This window comes from Seriola dumerili, unplaced genomic scaffold (genome assembly GCF_002260705.1).
Source record: "Seriola dumerili isolate Sdu_G_001 unplaced genomic scaffold, Sdu_1.0 BDQW01000025.1, whole genome shotgun sequence".
In the NCBI taxonomy this organism is placed as follows: Eukaryota; Metazoa; Chordata; class Actinopteri; order Carangiformes; family Carangidae; genus Seriola; species Seriola dumerili.
The window spans coordinates 14,948,679-14,971,223 of NW_019174280.1; the positions used below are offsets into that span (position 1 = coordinate 14,948,679).

General features: G+C 38.9%; 1 protein-coding gene across 1 annotated transcript in view; it reads left to right on the top strand.

Annotated features, from left to right (window-relative positions):
• Positions 1–12,359, top strand: part of fndc1 (fibronectin type III domain containing 1) — a 36,587-nt gene extending 24,228 nt beyond the window's left edge. The window contains exons 17-23 of the mRNA XM_022769345.1: positions 1,608–1,844; positions 4,556–4,664; positions 7,939–8,018; positions 8,366–8,395; positions 9,719–9,880; positions 10,059–10,181; positions 11,577–12,359. Coding sequence (XP_022625066.1) covers positions 1,608–1,844; positions 4,556–4,664; positions 7,939–8,018; positions 8,366–8,395; positions 9,719–9,880; positions 10,059–10,181; positions 11,577–11,692 — 857 coding nt within the window. The 3' untranslated portion in view covers positions 11,693–12,359. The remainder of the gene's footprint in view (positions 1–1,607; positions 1,845–4,555; positions 4,665–7,938; positions 8,019–8,365; positions 8,396–9,718; positions 9,881–10,058; positions 10,182–11,576) is intronic.
• The last annotated feature ends 10,186 nt before the right edge of the window (positions 12,360–22,545 follow it).

A 22,545-nucleotide genomic window follows, 5' to 3' on the forward strand; every position in this document is an offset into this window, starting at 1 on the left:
GAGTGCCAGTAGCTTCAATATGTGCCTGTTGCCAGTCTACAGATGTGGATAAAACCTTGAGTAATGGCGCCACTGTCACTTAATGACAGATTAAATGAAAATTGTCACTGTCATTTATATTGATCTTTGCTAGAAACCTTTTTTTGAAGATTTAGGGCTGCGTCTTTATCAGTGCAGTGTCAGAACTATCAGTAGGATCTGCTCCAGAAGCAACAGTGGAACAATAACATGGCTTACTCTGGACACCATTTATCTTGATAAACAACGGCTTTCTTGTGATCACACACCTCTCATAGAGCCATCTGAAAGTGATTACTCTCCCAAGTTCTGAGAGAAAAACAGACGAGAGCAGAAGAGCAGTGGAAATCATAAAAGTTATGGAGGCTGACCTCAGCACGGAGAGTAGAGACTGTTGGCTCCATGTGGAGACATCCTCTTTCCTATTTATTAGTTTAATATATTTTAGGTCCACTTAAGCAGCCTGCCAGTCCACAGACCTGCTTTGCATGCACCGTCTGAAAGAGACCTCATCTTTGTCCCTTTATCTGTCCAGGTTCAGTTTATTTTGAATGAATCTAGCCCAAGGCAGTACAAAAAAGTATCCGCTAATAATTCTTAGCAGTTGTGTGAATCTTCTTTACAGTAAGCTCCAGATGGATGGAGTTTGCCACATTGGACAAGAAAATGAGTACCAGGATGTTTGGACTATTGAAATGCTAATTTATGCCTTACTAGACAGATATTAGGGCTGACATTATGTGAACCAACCCGATGCTGTTTCCAAGTCACATTTGATCCACGTCAGGCTCAGACATACCAGTCTTCATCCGTGTTTTGGATTTTGGTTTTTTCGACAAGCAGAAGAAGACAGTGTGTCCCTGTAGGGAGGTTCTTTCAGCATTTCAAAATGAACACATGAACAAAGCAAAACATCTGGATCTGGGTCTTCCCACTGCATCAGTCTGCACAGATCCATGTGGATGCTGTGCAGAAAAGCAGCCTTACAAGCACCCTGTGTATAGACGGACACATAAATCTGCGCGCCGTGACAACAGATTGTGTATGTCAGTGTATGAGTGCGTAATACATAAGCCATATGATTGTGTTTACACATACAACAAGAGCTTGCAACAGCCTGAAGGCACACAGCCTCGCAGACTGTGTGTTGATGTGCAGATAGTGACACGTGTTAGACTCTTGGCCGGCACAGAGGGCCAATCATCTGGGGAGGTGGGAGTGACTCCAGGCTCCGCTGGTTCCCCCCGAATCCCAGCCAGTCTAGGAATTGTGGGATATCTGAAGTATTCGCAGCTGTAGGTTCAGCTGGTATTTCCAGAGTCACTAAAAACATTTTTTTTTTTTTTTTTTAAGAAGGACAGTGGAGAAGGGAGGAGATTCGGGAACAGCCAGATATAGAGGGATGGTCACATGAGCAAGCAAGCTAAAAAACGTCTATCAACAAACCACAAATTATTTCAAAATGACTGAACAGGACTGACAAATTTAAAATTGTATGATTTGAAAAAATCTAAAAGGCATATATTAGGAAAATATGTAGTTGAAATAAGTGAATTGATTCCCTTCCATCACTTTTTTCCTGCCATCAGCTCCCTATGTGAACTACATCCGGAAGGACCCGGGTGCTCCTTGCTCCTTGACAGAGGCTCTGGAGTACCTACAGGTTGACGTCCTTGAAGACCTTATGAAGAAGGACAGCGTGGCAGCCAGTCAGAGACAGCCTCCCAAAAACAAGCCCCATAACTTCACTATTGTCGCCATGGAGGGCTGCCATTCATTCATCATCCTGGATTGGGCCCGCCCACTGAAAGGGGATATGGTGTCAGGTAAGTAATTTAGTTTTTTCAGAAGTTGAAGTTATTGAAAATTAATTCTTGTTAAGAAATAAGTACATATATCTTCGGTGTTCATTTTGACTTGTCTACTTACTTACTTGGTCAAAATTTTTAATTCCAATAGGAAGAAATTTAAGTTAGTACCTGTTAAAAGTTAATATGTAACTTTTCTGCATTAAAATGTCTAAAAACAACCAGATCATTCCAATCTCTCCAGCAATTTTCAAACCTAGAGAAAGAAAGTTTTAAATCAAGGTAACAGTCTGTTTCATTTGGTCGCCTGTCAATGGCGTCATATCCCCTTTGTGCATGCTTCAGCGTTGTGGTTGTCTGCCAGCAAGCTAAATTAAGTAGGGCTGTGTTCAAAATCATTTGCTATGTAGTGCATTACATTTTACCTGCAGTGTGTGTAAATTCATCCATTTTATCATGCCCTCAAAAATTCCACAATAGAATGAAAAAAGTGTCCAGGGCATACACACTACGTCCTGCAAACAATCCCACAATGAAATGCGCCACATTTTATAGATCCAAAAGCTGAAACAATTGGTCAAATAAACCATTTATTGATTGATGAAAAGAAAAGGTAACTGTTTTGATAATCAATGAATGACTTAAATAATTTTAGAAGAAAAATGCCAAACTCTCTTCTGGTTCCAGCTTCTCACGTGTGAATTTGCTGCAGAGATTTAGGATATATTGTTACATGTTACTAGAATCCCTCTGGACTCAGAACTCACTCCAGCAGTAAATTGTTAATAAAATCATGGAAAAGCAGACTGCGTTGAACACGTGGAATATTGGGCTGCTCAGTTTTTCAGGGAAAACCAAAATTCTTCTGACCTAGAAAGTGACACTTGGGGGGAAAAAAAAAAAAAAAAAAGAAGGGACAGAGAAGAGACTGAAGATAACAGCCTACTGCATGAGACATGATGGACTATCAGGGGTAGCAGTCTGGCCAGCTAGAGAGGCAGCATGTTTTCTTTGGCAGGAAAACACAAGCTTCTGGTCATGCTGTGGGCTGGTCCTTCACTCTGATGTGTAAAACAGATAGATGGCCTCTACTGTCACTGGTGTTTTCTTCCTCAGTTTCTTTCCACTCGTTTTCCTTGGTGTTTCCTCTTTGCTCACACAGTTATCATGGCACTTTCCGTATTATGTACTTAATTTGTTTGGACTATTTGGCACCTGATGACTATTGTCACACTTTGTATTTTGCCCTACATACATAACATGTTGCACTCCTGAAACCAATTACTTTTAAATGATGTAGATATAGGAAATAGCTTTTTTTGTGACATAATCTATGATACCAAAGATTATTACCCAAAACTCTGTGAACATCTACCTATATGAGTTTCACATGTCGATTTTCTGATAGACTGGAACATTGTAGCACTGTAAAAGAGGATCCGGCATATCTGTCTAAGATATACTGTAAATAAAATACAAATTTTCTGACTCACACATGTACAGGTACAATTCACACATGCAGATCCAATCACAAGGCACTGTTTTAGTTATTAGGGAGTGTTTGCACAACCATGTCATACGAGTTATGGGTCATGGCTTTCAAAACAAATGCATGGAAACAGCTGTTGGTATGTGGGTGATTTTGTGTGGTTTTTACCTAATACCAACTTCTGAATTCTTTTACTGTGATGCATTGACGACCTTTTGCTTAAAGGTTTTGGGCAAAACAAGTGTTGCATTTGGCTCAAAGGACCAACTTCTAAGGAAGCAATTTAATGAATTTCTACCTTAAGTAGGGAAAGATAGAGTACAGGCGCAGATGGCAAAGGCAATATTACTCAATGAAACCTCAGTTTAACAATGTAAAATGGAGAAGGAATGAAAAACCAGAAGAAGAAAAACAAAGTAGCTAGTATTTCCCTTCCCTCCTGTCAGCAGCCAGCTGTGTTGGTGTGGATCCAGTAGAAATAGAAACTCAAACTCAAAAGTCCAATAGAAACAGTTGGTAGTTTGATGTGCAGCAGAGCTGGCCTCGAAAGTTTTAAAGTGAATGATCGTGGGCTGCATGACCTCAGGTTACTCGCGGGATTCTCAGGATTAGTCTGCGTGACTGAGGAGAAGAAGAAAACAGACGGACTGACAGATAGGAGGACGGTCTGCATGAGCTACAGAAAATGCCAGAACCTCACATTTTCCTCAGAGTTCAATGTGTATAGGAGACCACCTACAAAATAATTGAAACCATAAAATAAATCTTAGTACTTTACTAATTGTCATAGGGCATGTGAGTCCAAGACTGACAGAGCAAAAAAAGAAGGTTGTAGAAGTACCTTGTTTTTAAAGGAATAGTTCAGCATAAATGAAAATATAAGGCTATTGTCAGAGACTCAAGGAAGTTACTGTGCCCAGCCACAAAATAGTCAAAGAAAAATAATCCACAAAACCACAGCATGTTGTTTTTACACTTTGGTTTTTCTACAAGTGAAATAAACAAGCTACAAGAGTGTGTTACTTGTTGAGCTTTAGAAGTTCTTTTACTGTACAGACATGAGTGTGGTAGTGATTTTCTTGATTGAATCTTGGCAAAAAAAGGAAATAAGCGTGTTTCTCCAAACTGCTCTTTTAATGTTGAGCCTCAGGGTTTTGTTTTGTATCATCTCTAATTCAGCTTTTTAGTTTCTTCTAAAAGCCAATTAACTCTTCACTTTATTTTGTGTTGCTCCCTGCAGGCTACATGGTTCACAGTGCTTCATACGATGATGTCCTCAACAATAGATGGTCCTCTAGAGCCTCCAGCGGGACACATCTGCCTGTGGAGAATCTCAAACCCAACTCTAGGTAATGCATACAGCCCGGTGTGTGGGCTTATGTCACATGTATACATACAAGCAACACACACACACACACACACTTGGAGAGAAGCTAATGCGTGCATATGCACAATGCTTTCAGGCTCAGGGATTCCCAGTGTCATCTCACACATGGGAATCATAGAAAACAAGAACCTTATTTTACAAACAAAGATTTGCTCGGTTGCAAGATCCTTTACCCTGACCTGCGTGTAACGTTTATGATCACGTTGCTGCCTCGGGTGCAGGTGCTTGGCTGTGGCTTTGGAGTGTTTAATTCTACTGGGGCGTATTTATACCATTATCCTGTCATCACATAATGGACAGAATATACATCTTCTCTTCATGTTTGAGTCATATAATCTGCATACAGGATGTGTCTGCTGATGTTATGCTGTGTTTATGCAGGAGTATGTTGCCAATTGTAATATCAAACCAGACTGACACTAATCAGAGCATGGATACTGATACTATAATTGTTGTATGAGAGGTCAGAAAGCCGTCAGAGTGAAGTAAATCCATTTAGCTAAATGGAGGCAGGTTAAGAAAGAAATTTGAATTCGCACCAAAATGCGACATGTAGTAAAACTCTGTTGAGACGCTGGAAAATTTGGTGGAAAATAAACACAGCACAGATTCGGTCCCTTCAGGCTGTTTCAGTTATCAGACCATGTTTTCACAACAATGTCTCATGAGACACGGGTCACGTTTTTCAAAATAAATGAATGGAAACTGCTCTTAGCACATGGCCGTAGAGAGGAGGGGAGATGTTATTGAAACCAGTTTCTTTTGCATTCACCTCCGTGCATCGAGGGGTTTAAAGATTTAAAGAAAGTGTAAACGGTGCTGGTAACTTTAGACTAGACTAGAGATTTCATACTCAATACATGTGTGTTTACGTATCATAAATAGTCACTAAAATGATGCAAGTTGAGGTAATCTGAATTGTTGTCTGCCATCCACTAAAACACAGTGATGAACCTGTATGGCATGTACCTTCAGAGAGCCGAATAAAGCAAGCTGTATGTCACATAACAGAGTCAATCAAAGTCCTCACTGGAAATGTGCCATCCTTAAAAACATATGGTTTTCATATTGTCTGTGTGAGGTGCGTGGACCTCACATACGATATTTAGGTATGTGCTACAGTCAGTCAATGACAAGCACAAGTTCTCCCCAAGAGATGAAAAACAATTTAAACATAGACCATTTCATACCTACAGTATAACCAACCTGACACTGTCTGAAAAGTCAAAATGATTTTTAGAATATAATCTAACCATCACTTGGTGGTTTACACGCTGAGAAACAGTTAACTAAGTTCAGATGCGTGAGTTCATCAGGAGCAGAAGTAACCTCTCGCCTGGTGGAAGCATGACTCTGTTGAGGTGTTATGATAGGTGTCTCATCTTTGGCTGTATAACCAAACACCTGCTGCTGAACACAAACAGCAGAGCCGCGTGCATGAGTAAAGTTTTCCAGGAGGCTACAAAGGGGGTTTCCCTCCCTGGCAACCAGCTTGTATTCACGATAGTGTGTCTCCCGTGGTTACCGTTGATCTTGGGATGGTTTATGGGATAGTGTTGGCATTTCCCACACTGCAGGCACCTTCTGCTTGCCAGAAATACTGAGCTACTATGGTACTAAACACACACATATGTACATTTACATATCGTGGATGAATTTCCTTGGATCCAAAAGCTTTCTTGCTTTTGAGTTTGAGTCTTAAATATTTATGGATGTCATGCATATTCTACTAAAGCTGCCTCATTATATCACATTTTCTCTCAAATTTAAAACTACTGTTCATATTGACAGATGCCACAACTGGATACCCCACAAGTAAACACTGGACTTGAGAAGACTTCCTTCTTCCATCCCATTGGATGAACTTTTAACTTCTTGGAAATAACTGTGATTGTTTAATCTGCAACTATTTTGATAATCGATTAATCATTTAAGTTTTCAGCTTCTCAAATGTGAGAACCTTCTGCCTTTACTTTGCAGTAAATTGATTCTCTTTTAATTTTGGTTTGACAAAACATGACATTTGCCGACATCAACCTTGGACTCTGTTCTTTGGTGTTTTATTGATCAAACAAGTAATCAAGAAAACAGTGTGGTATACAGATACGCTGTGACTTTGTTTGCTCTTCCACTTCTTTTGAACACTTTATAATTTCTTCAAGTTGATTCGTTTTCGTGGCCGAGCTGTCATGTAAACTGAGGAGCATGTAATATGGCCAGGCTGAATGTGTCGTACAGTATGTTTTCATCTGATGAGAAGCACCAGGAGCGATGCTGTGAACGAAGTCCAGAGATCTTTGTATTGAAAGTTTCAAATGGCTAGGTTGGCCTGATGTAACATTTTGTGGTCTATTCACTGTTTCTATATTCTGGCTCACATTTTCTTTTTTTTTTCTATCTTCTCCAATTTCTTCTCCAATTACTTTCATTACATCATCTCTCTGCAGCTGCCATACTCTCTCTCTCTCTCTGGTGATATATGTTTTGGTCGCTGTTGTCACGTGGCTGTGACAACAGTGATTGGATCCAGACCTCGTGGCTGTACATGGTGAAAGTTTTTGGCTAGAAATCGACAGACCGTGAGCTTACTGTGTGTGACCTTGCAGAGTAAAAGAAAACATATACGCACGCGAAGCGGCATGAATGGATACACACACACACACACACACACAGAAACATATATATCCAGTGGAAAGGTTTGTAAACCCTGGAAGTTGTCATTGGGGGTGTTGGTTTTAATCTGATTGGATTTTCTAATTCCTCCACCGCCAAAGTGAGCTCACTGTCCAACATATAGTAAAGTGCTCAATGAGAAATTTCTCTTTGGAGGATTCCCCATCTATCCATTCTTTCAGCGTACATCTGTCCCTGTGCTTTACTTTTTCCACATCCCTTCATTTTTCTGTCTTTCATCCTCCTATCTGTTAATCTCCACTTGTCTAGATGTCTCTTTTTCCCCTCGCTGCCCTTCCCTCCACCCCACCCTCACCCCCCCACCCCCCCTTCTCCCTTCAACATGAGCCAAATCGCCATTTTATTGTGCTGCGCTCACTTAGGATTCATGCGAATATAAAACAGACTACTCTCAAATGAGCCTGACTGAAGCATGCCCAGTCATCTGCTATGGTCATTAACATTTTCCTCACCTCCACCCAGTCACAACAAAACTGGCAGAATGACACTTCAGCTACTAAATCTCTCATTAAATCCTTCTGTTGTGGTTTGTTTTCCTTCAGGTACTACTTCAAAGTGCAGGCCAAGAATGTGTTTGGTTTGGGACCAGTCAGCGATACACTCACCTATGTCACTGAATCAGGTGTGTATCCTGTCAGCACCTGCTAAAGAAAACTTTGAGACGCCCCATTGACAGTTCAAACCACAGTCAGACTGGCTTTAGATTTTCTTTCTTTACTGTACACAAGTGTGCGCTGTTTGCGCAGTGGGCAAACAAAAATGTCACTGTGAGGGGTTCACTTTATTGCAATAAAAGATATTCACATAGAAAAACATCCGCCAGGTAGGAGCAGACTCCCAGATGTGCACTACATTTGTTATGTGTATTATGGCTTTTTCATTCCCATAATCAGGTGGATACATTAAACCTGCGGTGCTGTCTGTGCGCTTTTTCATCCCTGGTGAAATGATCGCATTCTTTTCTTTCAGACGATCCTCTTCTCATTGAAAGGCCACCTGGTAAGTCTATACACCGACTGCACATCTCTAATTTAAGGTCAACAAGCTGAGCCATGTCCTACTGAAGCTGCACTGCGCTTTTAAAGTGAGAGCCATCATTCTGTTAAACAACCTGCCTGGATCCAATTCTGCGTGAATGTTCCTCCTTACTCATTTCACACCAGTAACACTGTTTTGAATGGTTTTAGACATCACGCTGAATAAGTTAGACAACACCGGAGTCTGACCGATGTGTCAGCCAAGATGATATATCTGCCAATATTAGTTTATTGCAGACATTCATCCAGTGTATATTTTGGCCTTTCAGTTAGAAATTGCAGTACAGAAATGCCAAAGATATGTTTTAGGTTGTTCATTGTGTAGCTGTGAAGAAGGCAGGCTTGTGCTGAAACATAAAGTCTGCATTGCATAACCGTCAAAATGCTAGTTTAGAAACCGTTACAAAGTTTGTTTACAGGAGAGCTGTCATAAGGTTATTTTTTAACTGTAAAATGTCAGGACATATTTAGTTTACAATTCTTTAATAACCAAATGTGGGGGATCTTTATCAAAAAATGTGCTAATAAATGCTAAATATTGTAGTATGAGACATAAGCAATATTTTTTTATATGATTTCATTCATAACTAACACATAATCACACAAACTGCATACAAAACACAAACTAAACTAAACTAAACTAAACTAACTCATCTGCTTCGTACCCTGAATCCTCCCTAAACAGTGCAGGTTATTTCCTCAAGAAGGCAATTCAAAGTGCTTCACATAATATTGTTTATACTAAAAAGGCATTCAGGCAAGATATAAGAGACTCACAAGAGAAGATAAAAAGACACATAAATAGTATTTTAAAAGAATAAAATAAAAGAGAAGACAAGTGAAAAGCAAAAACTTAATTATAAATAAACAGGAGGGTAAAAATTGATCCCAGTCCTCAGGTTTTCTCTGATTTTGTTCCAGAGACGTGGAACAAAAAAACTTCATGCTCCCTCTTTATGTTTTGCTTTGATACTGGGAACAGTAAACAGGCCAGTCCCAGATGATCAGAAATGTCTGGATGAGTCATTAAGTATCAGCAGATCAAACACGTATTTTGGCCCTGAAACATTCAGCGTTTTATAAACCTGTAGCAGCATAAATCATCACAACATCAAGGTTGCAAGATATAAACTGAATCTGGCTGCTCCAATGAAACACACGCCCTCTACCTTCAGAACAGACCATTGCATATCCAACCATAAGAGTTACAACTGATATACATGATATTTCTATGTATGCATATTTTACCGCCACAACATGATGCATCCTCTCCCCTGCTCCTCAGGTGGAGAGCCAATCTGGATCCCTTTCACCTTCAAATATAACTCCGCCCACAGCAGCTGTAAGGGCAGCCAGTATGTCAAGCGGACATGGTACAAGAAGTTTGTGGGCGTGGTTCTGTGTAACTCTCTGAGATACAAGATCTTCATGGGAGACGGTCTTCGAGGTAACGTATCACATGACCGCTGTGTTTAATAATTAGAAACCAACACTGCTTCCGGCAGCATCTGCCAACACGTGTTTGTCGGTCTCACTTCACCTAAGCATTTGGTTTTATTTATTTATTTATTTATTTTTGTGGAGATAATCAACCTTAAATAATTGAAAATTTTGTTATTTTGCAGAGCCTTTTTACAGTATAGGAGACACATTTGGACAGGGAGAGGACCATTGCCAGTTTGTCGACTCCTACAGGGATGGAAGGACGGGCCCGGCCTACCTCTCTAATAATCTGCCCACAGCACAAGGTAAACAAGAACAGATTGTACACACATGGCACATTTATGGCTGTGATATTTAGACCTAACCTATTATCATATTTTCCCCATGATCTGTCTCTCTGGCTCTGTAGTGGACCAGCTGCATCGATCTTATCTACGCCGAATACAGATGCAGAATAATGCTTGAATGAATACCTGTTAAAAGACCCACCAGGGTTTTGCATGTTTTATTCGAAATCCCACATGCTTTTCATTAGCGCAGACCGTTTTTTTTAATTATACCATAACTTCTCAGACTAATGCCGTAACTTCTTGGCAATTGTTGTTTTCAGGTCGTATCGGTACATAAGGAGAATATTTGAGAGTTGCTAATGATTGTTGGCTTTATTTTTATTTTTTGGTCAAAGTTATATTAGCCTCGTATAGCTATCTTGTTGAAAAGTAAGTGATGTTTTGAGGACCATTTCTTGTTTGTGTGGTCACAAATACATGGTTTTATTTATAAGTAATCCTCAGTAATACTAACACTAACAGTAAAACTAACAGTGCATTGTTTTCAGCTTTGTATTAATGCACATTTGGTGCTCTAGCGACTATTTTACAGCAGCAGGATGGTGTTTGTGGGATTGATTCAATAGACAGTAGACATGTCATACATCCAAGAACATAACCAAATGATTGCCAAAAAGTGTTAAGTTATGACTATATGTGTCTAGATATGCTCAGTTTTTACTATGTTAATGTGTCCTAATACATTTCTGTGAATAAGTGCATTTCCATTCACCAGTTTTTACACACATTTTTGATTCAAAACAAAAAAACGTAAGTGGAAATGCCAGAATCTTTTTTTGTGGGGTTGGGGAGGGGGGGGGGGTCAAAATATCATAAAACATGTTTTTACGCTTGCCTGAAGTGGAAAAGTTGGTGTATCAGAAATAACAAAACGCAGTGAAAGTGCAACGGAAACAGACATGGTGAATAAATCTCGTACATGCAGCATGTGACTTCCATGTCCACTGGAAACACTAAAAATAGTAGCAGCGGAAAACATCACATCTGTGTGATTCAGTGTGGACACGATAATGATCCTCCAGTTAATACATGACACAAATATAAATACCATATTTCTATCATGTGTCCCACCTAGTTTTCATTTGTTTGAGGTTTTGCAGGAGCTCTTTTAATTACGACATCTTGTTGCGCTCTCTTCTTCTGCAATGATTTATGGCCATCGAGAGAATGAGCCACGAGATGTCTACCTCAACACACTCTAACTCCTAATACTCACATAAGAGTAGTCAATGGAAACACACATTAACTTGCATTTTCTTTTGCCAATTTTCTGGAAATTCAGTTCAAACTTGCACAATGGAAACCTTTCTAACGGCTATAAACAGCATTTGCTATATGCTTCTGTTACAGGGTTTTATCGTGCATACAGACAGGAGCCAGTCACATTTGGAGTTATTGGCAGACGTACATCCCATCCGTTCGTGGGTTGGTATGAATGCGGGGTGCCCATCCCCGGGAAGTGGTAACACAGGAGGAGGAGGAGGAGACATTGTTACCAAGGGCAACTGTTCTGCATCCTGCTGCAGGCTCACACCTTCTCTGGTCCTGCCCTTGAACACAGACTTTTGCCTGCCAGAAGAAAAAGACACCACTACAAGTTTATTACAGCTTCACAGAAAGAGAATATAGTACTTTTAAACAACTCAGTGTATATCATTACGATGCACTTTTTATATAAAGCAGTTTGTATATGAGGGAAAAAGAGGCATGTGTGCTCTTGCTTAGTTTAACTCCTTTCTGAAAGTGTCCTTGTACTATTCCAAACTGTCCCGATGACAGGTCCTTACCCAGTGTTATTTATCTCATCAAATAATGCACACACATGGTCAAACCAGTGACATTGGACCAAAGCACAAGCTGCAAAGAAAACTGTAAGAATGGGCACTTAGAGTGTGTATAGGTCTGTTAATTTTCAGTTGTGAGATTCGTATTTCATAATGTAATGGCTTCTGACAGCTACTTTTTGTTTATTTGTGTTCTAAAATCAGCATACAGTTTTTTACACCCTTTTGGTATTCACCAGAATTCATTAAGAGTTACTGTGTAAGTTTTGTATGTGTACGGACAAAGAATAAAAGACCAAATATTTGCTCAGGAACTGTGGGAGATTGAATAAAGGCGCTATGGAAACCACAGCAATCCAAAAACATGAATCATATCATATTCTCCCGCTGCCACATTCTTTTCTAGCAAAAGCTTCCACACGTGATCCAGATCTACTTAATCAACCTAATGGAAGATATGAGTAACAGAGCAAGTTTGGCAGAGCCAGCTGGAACAGCAACTATTAGAATCTGTTAAAATCTGATGAAATGTCAAAAAGAAGCATATTGTGGACAGAAGCAGGTGAGAGGGAAAAAGAAAAACAGAGAAAATATCGGTTCATTGGCATGAGGCATGCCAGCAAATATGGACAGAGCCATCAGCCATGTGCAGAGTATTAACACACTGCCCCATAAATATCCAAACTGGATTTGTAGCACATACCTTTTATACCATAATTTGATTTGACTTGAAATCTGTAGTAAAAAGTAAGTAAGTACATTTACTCAAGGACTGTTCTTACAGTGGAGTCAGAAAGTGTTCAGACTCCTTCAATTATTTCACATTTTGTTGTGCCTGACTTTTATTTATAATGGACTATTTTCTCATTGCTACATTAGTACTTTCACTATTGGTACTCAAGTAAAGGTTCTGAATACTTCGTCCACCACTGCTTGGAATGGAACCCACATCTCTTGTGTTCAATTTGGAAAGGCCTACAGCACAAATTTGTAGAACCAGTTATACTTGGTATGGGTTCTGGATAATTTGAAACTAAATATTAAACCAATTACCTGGTGGACTTGTTAAAATTAGGTGTTAGTGTTGCTAAATTCATTTTCATGCTTGCAGCCAATTGCGGTGCTCAGATTTTACCGTGTTGTTTGAATATGAATTGTAGTCCATCGGTGTGAAATAAGAGTGATGAGAAAGGAAAAAGTATACTCATAAGTGGGTCAGCACCACAAGAAAGCAGGTGGAAAATATTTCACTGATAAGACTGATTGAATGGAAAGGTCATTATGTGTGTGTTGCCAATTAATCATTATTCCATTAATGAGATTAATCGCTCTTTCCTAAAACCCCAACAGCAGAACCAGCACTGCCCTTTTCAGTACTTTAAGCTTTGTGCTAAATTGATGATGTCCAGTAGCATCCAGGATATTCCTTTTCAACACATACTGCACAACTCTGCCTTATAGCAAGATCTAACGTATCACTCCTATAAATCCCCGTCATTCCTCCGAGAATGGAACAGAAGCTTTATGACCCAAGAGAACTGAGAGACTTTGCCATTATTCCATCCATCTATCACTGGGACGCCTAATACTCCAGCTACTTTGCTGATATTCAAGCAGTGTATGTGATTCAAATTTAACTCAGGTTAGTGCAAGAACTATATGGGTAGAAGTGCAGAATTTCACTAAAAGCATTACTTTTATTCCAGTACATTAAGCAGAGCTCATGCAGTTCTTCCTTTCCCTTACTTGAACTCTGCTTATTATCAAAGGTCTAACCTCCAGTCCCTTATCTGAGGAGTACAGATAGTTTGCAGTTTGTTGAAGTTGGCTGCGATGTGCTGTGGCAGTCAGATTTAAAAGACATTAAATGCAGAGGGAGTTCTGAGAGGGCATAAAATGTTTCCCCTGGGCAGTGATCGAGAGATAATGGTTGTTTTTGGATTGACAGCAGACAAATTTGTCATCACTCTGGTGAATGGTTGTCAGATTTCAAACACAGTTTCCAGGTATGCTGTGTGTGGATGAAAGCCTCTGCTGCCATGTGTTTTCAGTGAGTGATGAGCTTCTCTTTGCCCCAAAATATTTTCATTGGCTGCAGGCTGCAGTGCCATTTGACCTGAGCTGAGAACAATAATGATATTTAATTCTAAGCACTATGTAGAAACCAGGTCCTGCTCTGAGACCATAGATGGAGTTTCAGACAAGAAAAAACAAAATGAATACATAAATCTAGGCAAGTGTTTGTATGCACACAAATACCAGATTAACAAAGGAAGAGGGGAAAAGAAAAAAGAAAAACATAAGAGACAAGAGGACAAACTAACTTCATAAACACGTGTACATGAAGGCTAGCACATCTGCTGCAGATGTTAAAGGATAAAGTCACTGTGTGCGTGTGTGTCCTGGTCAGAAATGATGAGGGCTGTCAAGGGGAAGAAGAAAAATAGATAAACCACAACCAATACAACGGGAGGATGCAGAGCTACAAGCAGGAAAACAGGACTGTGGTCCAAGATTTAAACTCAACACCACTGCTTCCCCCGAGGATTCTTGGAAAGGCCTGAAACACAACATTTCGAGCATGTGATGCTGAAGTTCCTAATTGAGGCATTTTAAAAGCATTTTCACTACAGTACATTAAAAACCAATGCTTCAGACAAGACGTTTGACCTTGTAAAACTAAAATCAGCCTTCACACTAACAGGTTTTGAACTAACAGAAATCTGATGAAAGAGCTCTTTTTGATTTCAAGAGTGCAAACCAAGATACTGTTATGCAAACACAGTAAGCAATTCATGCTGCTTTAATCAAGTTTTGACTACGACAGAATGTAGACTCCAAAACAAACTGAAAGTAAGAGACCTTGATATTAAGTTTTATTTTTCAGCAGACATGTGCGTCATGTTGTATGACATCATGTACAGCATGTGATATTTGTATAAGAAAATTGGTCTCTTTGACTTGCTAAATTTCTCCACCAGCTAGCTACCTCTGTATTTTTGTCAGTGATTTTCATCTTACACTGATATAGTGTGCACCAGAAGTGGGGAAAAGAGTTTGAGATTAGCCATGCTGCTGTGCTAGCTACCGGACACTGCTAGCTGTATTTAGCTAATATCTATGGCTAGCTGTTCTAGCTTTGCTACCACAAACTTACAATCATTTTTCACAGCAGACATTGTGACTTAAATGATGTTTCCATTACATTGATGAGCTAAGTTAACATTATTGGCAAACAAAGTTGTTAGGAATTTTCCTCGCTCAGACAGGACAGGACAACATTCAGTGCAGCTATAATAAAACCATCATGTAGATGAAACCTATGAAAATACACAAAATTCCATATAACTTTAAAAATATAAGCTACAAAGAAAATATGACTTAAATTGTCAAAGATTTACATTTCAACCCAATAACCTTAACAAATATAAAAATATCACAAATAGTTAAAAACAATAACATAGAAAAACAAACCTCTATTAAAATGTCTCTTATCTTGCCAATTCTGAATGGTTTCGATCAATGTGTTACAGCAGAGCTCTAAACTAAACTGCACCTAACATTAAATCGAATGCATTCATAACTAATTCATGTTATTTAATTACACCAGTGCTGTTCCTACAATGATATGTTGTATTTACAATGATATGTAATGAATGAAAAGCCTCCGAGCCTACTGCCTATGAGGATCTATTTCTACAGTGCCAGTTTTAAATGGTGCCTGCCAATGGTAAGAGGCATCTGTCAAAAACCATATACCAGTAAAACCAAGTAGGCTAATGTATACCATTTAAGTATACCTGAATATACCACTGCCATGTTGAAGCAAGAATTTTTCCAATTCTCCGAAGACACGTAAATGTCCGTGCAGGTCAATGTTGAGAGTGGTGTTATGAGCATCATAGCAAGTTCATTAGCTGATCCAACTCAAAACACATTTATGCACTTGAAGTGTAAAAGAAATCAAGTAACCCACACAAACATTTCCCTACATGCAGTTCGAAGAAGCATATTTCATTCATAGAAAGGCTTGGGCCATGTTGTCCTAGGTTGTATTTTTATGATGTTCCTTCTTTTACTAATGTGCAGTGATGCACCGCAACTCCCCAGTGAAGCCAATTTTGATAAAGCCTATTTAAAACCACATTTATATGATGTATTTAACCTTTTGGGTGGAGTTTGTATTCATCTAAGTCTGGCTGGTCATCATTGGCCCCTCGAGGAGAAATGCGTAGGAATGGAATAGATGGAGTTTGTTTAACCAAAGGCAGAATCTGATGTTGTCATTTTGTATTCTCATTAAGAATTTACTTAGTCATTCAAGTATTAGATTTTGGATGTTGAACTGGATTGTGATTTGTTGGATCTGCTTTGAAATCAAGAAGTGCAGCCAAAAGTTGACATCAGGAGACAGGAGAATGAAATTGTGACCACCATCAATATCAGCTTCATGGGCTCTTGTACAAAAAACACACAGGCACAAACAGCCTTTTAAATTTGTCCAGAGATGTTGAAAATGAGTGTATTTTCAGCCAAACTAATGCTATCACATCTATCCATAATGACACAGCACTGAAACATCATATGTCAGCAATTTTCCATTGTGTGTCAGATCTTCTGTAGCTTTCAGTCAAGGTCTGTGCACAGAGCAAACTGCAGATCCTTTCTATAAAAAAAGGGGCAGAGGGCCACGCTTGCTTGATTGAGACCAGGCCCAGCTGACTTTCCACACGTGGATCTTCCATTATAAAGTCAGCTACTTTTCAAATCGGTTCCTCAGTGCCAGTAACCTAGTCTTGGCATTATTGTATTCATTTAAAAAGTGCTAATTTCCATACATTTGAATATTGCACAAAATCACTTAATTACTGGAACATTACAACCTCATTAAGAAAAAAAATGTGGTTGCGAAAGAATGCAGGTCTTGTGTTGCTGTTTTCCACATGCTGCTTTTTTGTTTCTTTCTGATAGAAGTGGGTCACATGCTATTTGGGCTGGAAAAAGTTAGACTAAATTCTAAAGAGCTGAAATCATCGCAAGAATAAGTTGAAGGTTGAAGGGAGAAAAGCAAGAGAAGAAAAAGGGCGAGAATCAGATCCTCAAAACCAAGAATTTTACAAGAAAAGTTTTATTTCTGTTATTTGGAAATATTTACAGTAAGAAAGATAGATTGTGAAAGTGTTGTCTTTTTGTTATATCAATTTTCCTTCAGTGTGATTCTTCAAAAATGCAAAATATATGTTTTCTAACTTAAGAACACATAAAAGTATCTGTAAAAAAAAAAGAAAAAAGTTTTATCTCACACACTGCTAATTAAGGCTGTGGCTGCATTACATTGTGGAGAAACTGGCTGTTCTCCCTTTATAATGCTGCACATCACTGCAACATGGTGTGTCTTTGGTCTGACACCAAAATATAAAGTTCACCACTCATGTTTAACATTCTAAAACCTGCGTTAATTGATTTATGGCTGCAGTGCAACAAGCTGCAAACCCAGCACTAACATATTATCACCTTATAAAGTTTATGTGTTGAATGTGTTATCAAAATGTTGCTCTACACTAACTCCTCAGGGAATATCTGGCTCTTTAGCTGATAAATGCTCCACTGTATTCGCTAACTTTGTCAGTGTGCTGTTTGGTGCTGGGCAGATGGCGGACAGTATGTTTATCACAGTTGCTGAAAGCAGCTGCAGATGTTGATGAGAATGGCTGGGACAGAATCAAAACAAATACATTTATGAATAGATAAACAAGGAGCTGAAACACGTTAAAATGATCTGTAGAGCGGAGGGAAACTGAAGAGTTGGGTCTCTGAGGGTTTGTAACTACAATCGATTCCTTTCACATTACGCATTCTTATTTCATCAACTGTTAATGTAAGAATATTGATTAGAGCAGGTTTAGAAATACTACAAAAGTTCTTGTATTAAAATGGCTTATGCTTGACTTTTCCATTTATGTGAATTTAAATATGGCTTTTATTTGTTCATGATATCTGATATGACGGCATCATTTGCTGTCCAGTTGTTCAGATTGGTCACAGGACCCAGGCCTGCAAAGGCCAACTGGAGACACTCCAGTTCTAAAGAGTGGACTCAGCAAATATTTGAAAACAGCACCAGCAGGAAAATCATCCTCGGCCTGTTTTTTTTTTCAGTTCCAACATGTGAATATACATTTAAGATATCTTGTGTTATTTACTTTATAAAACAACGTCAAAGCAATTTACCAAAGTGATCACAGGCATTTATTCAAATGCCTGATTGTTTTTTCTGTATTTTATATTTTTCTTCAACAATCTGGAAAAACGTAGGAATCATTTTCTGTGACGGAGTTCAAATTCTGGAAGAATATTCCTATGACAAATCTAAACCTCAGCTGTTTTGTTTATTATGAGACTGAATCTGTCACCCTTGCTGCTGTGGTTTAAACATCAACTCAATGACGGATAAGGAAGTTGTAAGACCCTTGTTCTAAGGTTTCGGCTCTGTAAAGGTGAATAAAAAATGTATTGGAAGAGAAGTTGTACTGGCAGGAGAGAAAAGATATCTAGAGAATCTGGGGGAATATCATCTATCCTTGGCAGTATCAGATGGAGTGACAGTACCGGACCGCACAAACAGGAGTCATAAACAACAGAGAGAGAGAGAAAATGGCCTATCCCTCTGAACAAGCTTTTCATGAAAAAAAAACAAAAAACAGCCATGAAAGTAAAAGATCTGGGAATTCTCAATTGCTCAGAGACATAATATTTACCGAACTCCAGGATGACATAACAGGAGGGCTGCAGTGATAGAGACTTGGTTATTTTGCTTTCAGCTCACTGTTCTTTTAATGGTGTTTGGATGAGAGTAGGGGCTCTTTTGTGTTCACTAGTCTGAGCTCATTGTAAAAGTCACTTATGAACCCAGCCCGCTGTGCCTTGCATTATATCATTCTTTTGGCACAAGAATGAGTCATGCGTAAACCTAAGAAAGCACTGCGGGGGAAACTGAGAGGTCAGTGTAAAGGAATCAAAAATCATCATTGTCTTCTCAGATTATCACCTGTTAGACTTTTGTTATCTCCATCGAAGGGTATAGGGTTACACAGAAGACGTGAGAGTCTGAAATGTGAAATACGAACCACAGTGTCTCATTTCCTATTGCGAGAGAAGCAGGAGGAAAAAGGGCAGACACAATACGGTTAGAGGGAGCTTTATAAATTAGAGACATACTATTGTCGTCATGAAATAGAACTGTGGAAGTCTTTAAACTCTGCTCCTGTTGTCCAGGAAATATTGCCAACATTCATTCAACTTGCCTTTAAAAAGTAAACACACTCTTATAGGAAAGACTTGTTGCTTTATGTGTCAGCGTCCCACAATCTAAGGCAGTAAAATAAGGATATATCTTTAAGGCAAACTAATTTCCAGGTAATCAGGTCAGGCTGGGAGGAAGTGCTGCCCCATATCCCAATTCTGTCAACAGCTAAAGTCATTTAATGACATGGATGTCTAAAATTACTTTATGTGATGGAAACAAACCTGGAAAAACAGATGATTTTAGACATCGTTAACTCGGGGAGAGGAGGGTATTTTCTTTCACTTAAGCATTAACGTTGATTGCTACTGACTCTGTGGCTGTGTGTGAGGTCTGAGGTGCATTTAACATCTCCCGCGAGTCATTATATGCACCGGTGAGTGGCGACAACACATTCCAATGCATGCTGTTCATAAACAACTGCATGTGTGTCAATACACAGCACACACACACACACACCTTCATGACATTTCAGCTTCACCCAAGCAAATCTTCCTTAATCCGGCAGCTTCTAGATAATATTCTTTTTTATTGGCCCATAAACCACAAAGATAGGGTTTGGGATTATGGGTAATTGCTCCCATGGCTTTGGTTTGTTGGCTGACTAAACCACTATGTCATCCTATCTTACTGTGTTGGCTTATATAGATCTGATAAAGAGGCAGTGAGAGGGTTTGACTGAGTTGTGGTGTTTTTACAGCCCTAATGAAGTCAATTTTAGACACTGTGATTGATTAATGAGGCTCCAAACTTCCTGACTGCCAGGACAGAGACGCACTTCAGCTGCTGTACTTTCTCTGTCCTGACGTCTTTTAAGTTCCAGTTCTATCAGAGCTACAGAGGAATGATGCATTTTATCCTCGGGATTTGTTTCTATTCTTTGAGCAGATGACGAGAGTTAGGGCCTTGTAAATAAATCAGTGGTGTGAGGTGATGTATTGAGAGGCTGTCCGGCTGTCTGGTTTTTAGAAGTGAGGAGGCAAGTAATTCAGAGAGGGGGGGAAAGAAAAAAAAACAGAAATTAAGATAGAAGACTGGGAAATTGGGTTACTAAAGCTCCTCAAGAAAGGGAACATTAAGTTTAATTTATGCTTGACTGTTTGATGAGTTCAACTGTTGTCCTGGTACAAAAGATTTCACATCTGAAACCCATGATTATACTTTAGCGACACAAACAAATACCGAAAGATACAGAATAATAAATAAAGGCAAGATTTCCCATCAGGACTAGTAGCATTGATCACCAAAATAATTGCTGCGATCTGGGACCGTGGCAACATGACAAAGAGTCTGACGAAGCAACAAACACAAGCAGTCAGAGGATCCAACCGGTTTAAACAAACTCTTAGCTTAGCTGAACTTGGAAGAGAAAACAAAGACCAATGGTAAAATTCTTACCCAAACTGTCTGTTGTGAACATCCATCACAGTTTACAGACAGATTTACTGGCCTATAAAGTTTTACTGTGCAATAAGTAATTATTATCCACATTTTTGGTGCTTTTACTTTTCAGTGGTTTACAATGTTTGCAACTTTTAAGATCATCTGACTCTCGTGTCCCTGTTGGGTTTTGTTGTTGCAATGTTGCTTGACTCCCGGACCTCAGCATTTACTTGACAATGTTATCAAAAGCGATAAAAATGATGGACGAAACAACAAAAATAAGAACCACATTAACGGAATTTGTCTTTAAGCAGAATTATCTGACTGTTAAATGACTGCATTAAGAGTTCTGCTGTTTTATGTGCAAGCAATGAAATAAAGAGAAAATGTTTAATTCATTGTGTATTTTAATTTATTGTGCCAGGCTTAATTTTACGGATAAATGGGCTAGGGAGGACTTCTCGAGTTTGCCATTTGCTTCAATTTTAAAATAATAGTTTGTCATTTTGAAAAAATTCTCATTGATATCACTCTTATTCCTGTCTGTTGAATTTGAGGCTACAACCAGGAGACAGTTAGCTTAGCTGACTAGCTGCTAACTTATTTAACAGGGATATGAAAGTGGTATTGATCTTCTGATCTCACTATGGTCAGAACACTGTACCAAATACCTGTAACTACAGAAGGTGTGAGAGCAAGAATCAGTGCCAAAAAGTCAAGACGACGAACATGAATTTAGTTTGTATATTTTGTGAGTGACAATTGAGCTAACTTAAGAATATGCCTAACTATCTGATACTGAGCTCATCTGACACTGTTTTCCAGACCTCGGGCATAGTTACAAACCTTTGGATTAAGGCTCATTAAATCACCTCCACTGCTCTTGTCAGATGCCAAGTTGCTCAAGTTTTCTATTACTTCATTATTATCCTCGACCTCTGCAGCAGATACAAATACGTCATTGGAAAAGTCCATGCCAGTGGAAGCCAAGGCCAGGAGCGGCTTTTCTTGATAATCAAAACACAACGTTGGCAAGGGTATCTACCTTTGACAACTTTATTGTTTTGGAAGACATTTTTTTCTCTATGTTAACTTTCCAACATGGTAACCCCCATTGTTTAGTTCAAAGATATGATTTCATCATAATCAGTAAGGGTAGTATAATATTCACACTGCTCTAATATGACTTTATTGCTCCAAAACACTTTAACATCTCATAATGATTGTGTGCAAAAAGTACTGTAGACACAAGTGCAAATATTCCAGTAAAATCAGGTGTAGCCAAAATAAAGTTGTTATTCTTAATGTGCCTCTCAGTTTTTCAGCAAATGATTCATGTTTACACATTCACATTGGGGAGATGTTCAGCATTAAAAGAAGACTTGGAGAGATTGGGAAATATGCGTATTTCCTTTCTTGCCAAGAGTTAGATACCAAGCTGCTAAGCTAAGCAAAGCTAATCACCTTCTAGCTACAGCTCCGTATTAAACCCACAGATATGAGAATAGTATTGATTTTGTCATCTAACTCTTGGCAAGAAACCAATAAGCATATTTCACAAGATGTCAAACTATTGCCTTTCTAAAATATTAGATTTTTGGACCCAATCATCAAATGCATTCACATGTTTATTTTACGATGACAGGTCAATGGAACATATAGTTCACCACTGCACCGAACCATATGTTGCTTGTTTCTTTGTTTCCCTTTAGATGAAAGAGAGAATATGTGATCATCAGGAGTTCTCTCCTCTTTCTCTGCATTTTCATCTTTGTTCCACAGTCTCTGTGGAAGCCAACACTTCAGGTGTCAGAAATTAAAAAAAACAAAAAAAAACATGAGATAGGCC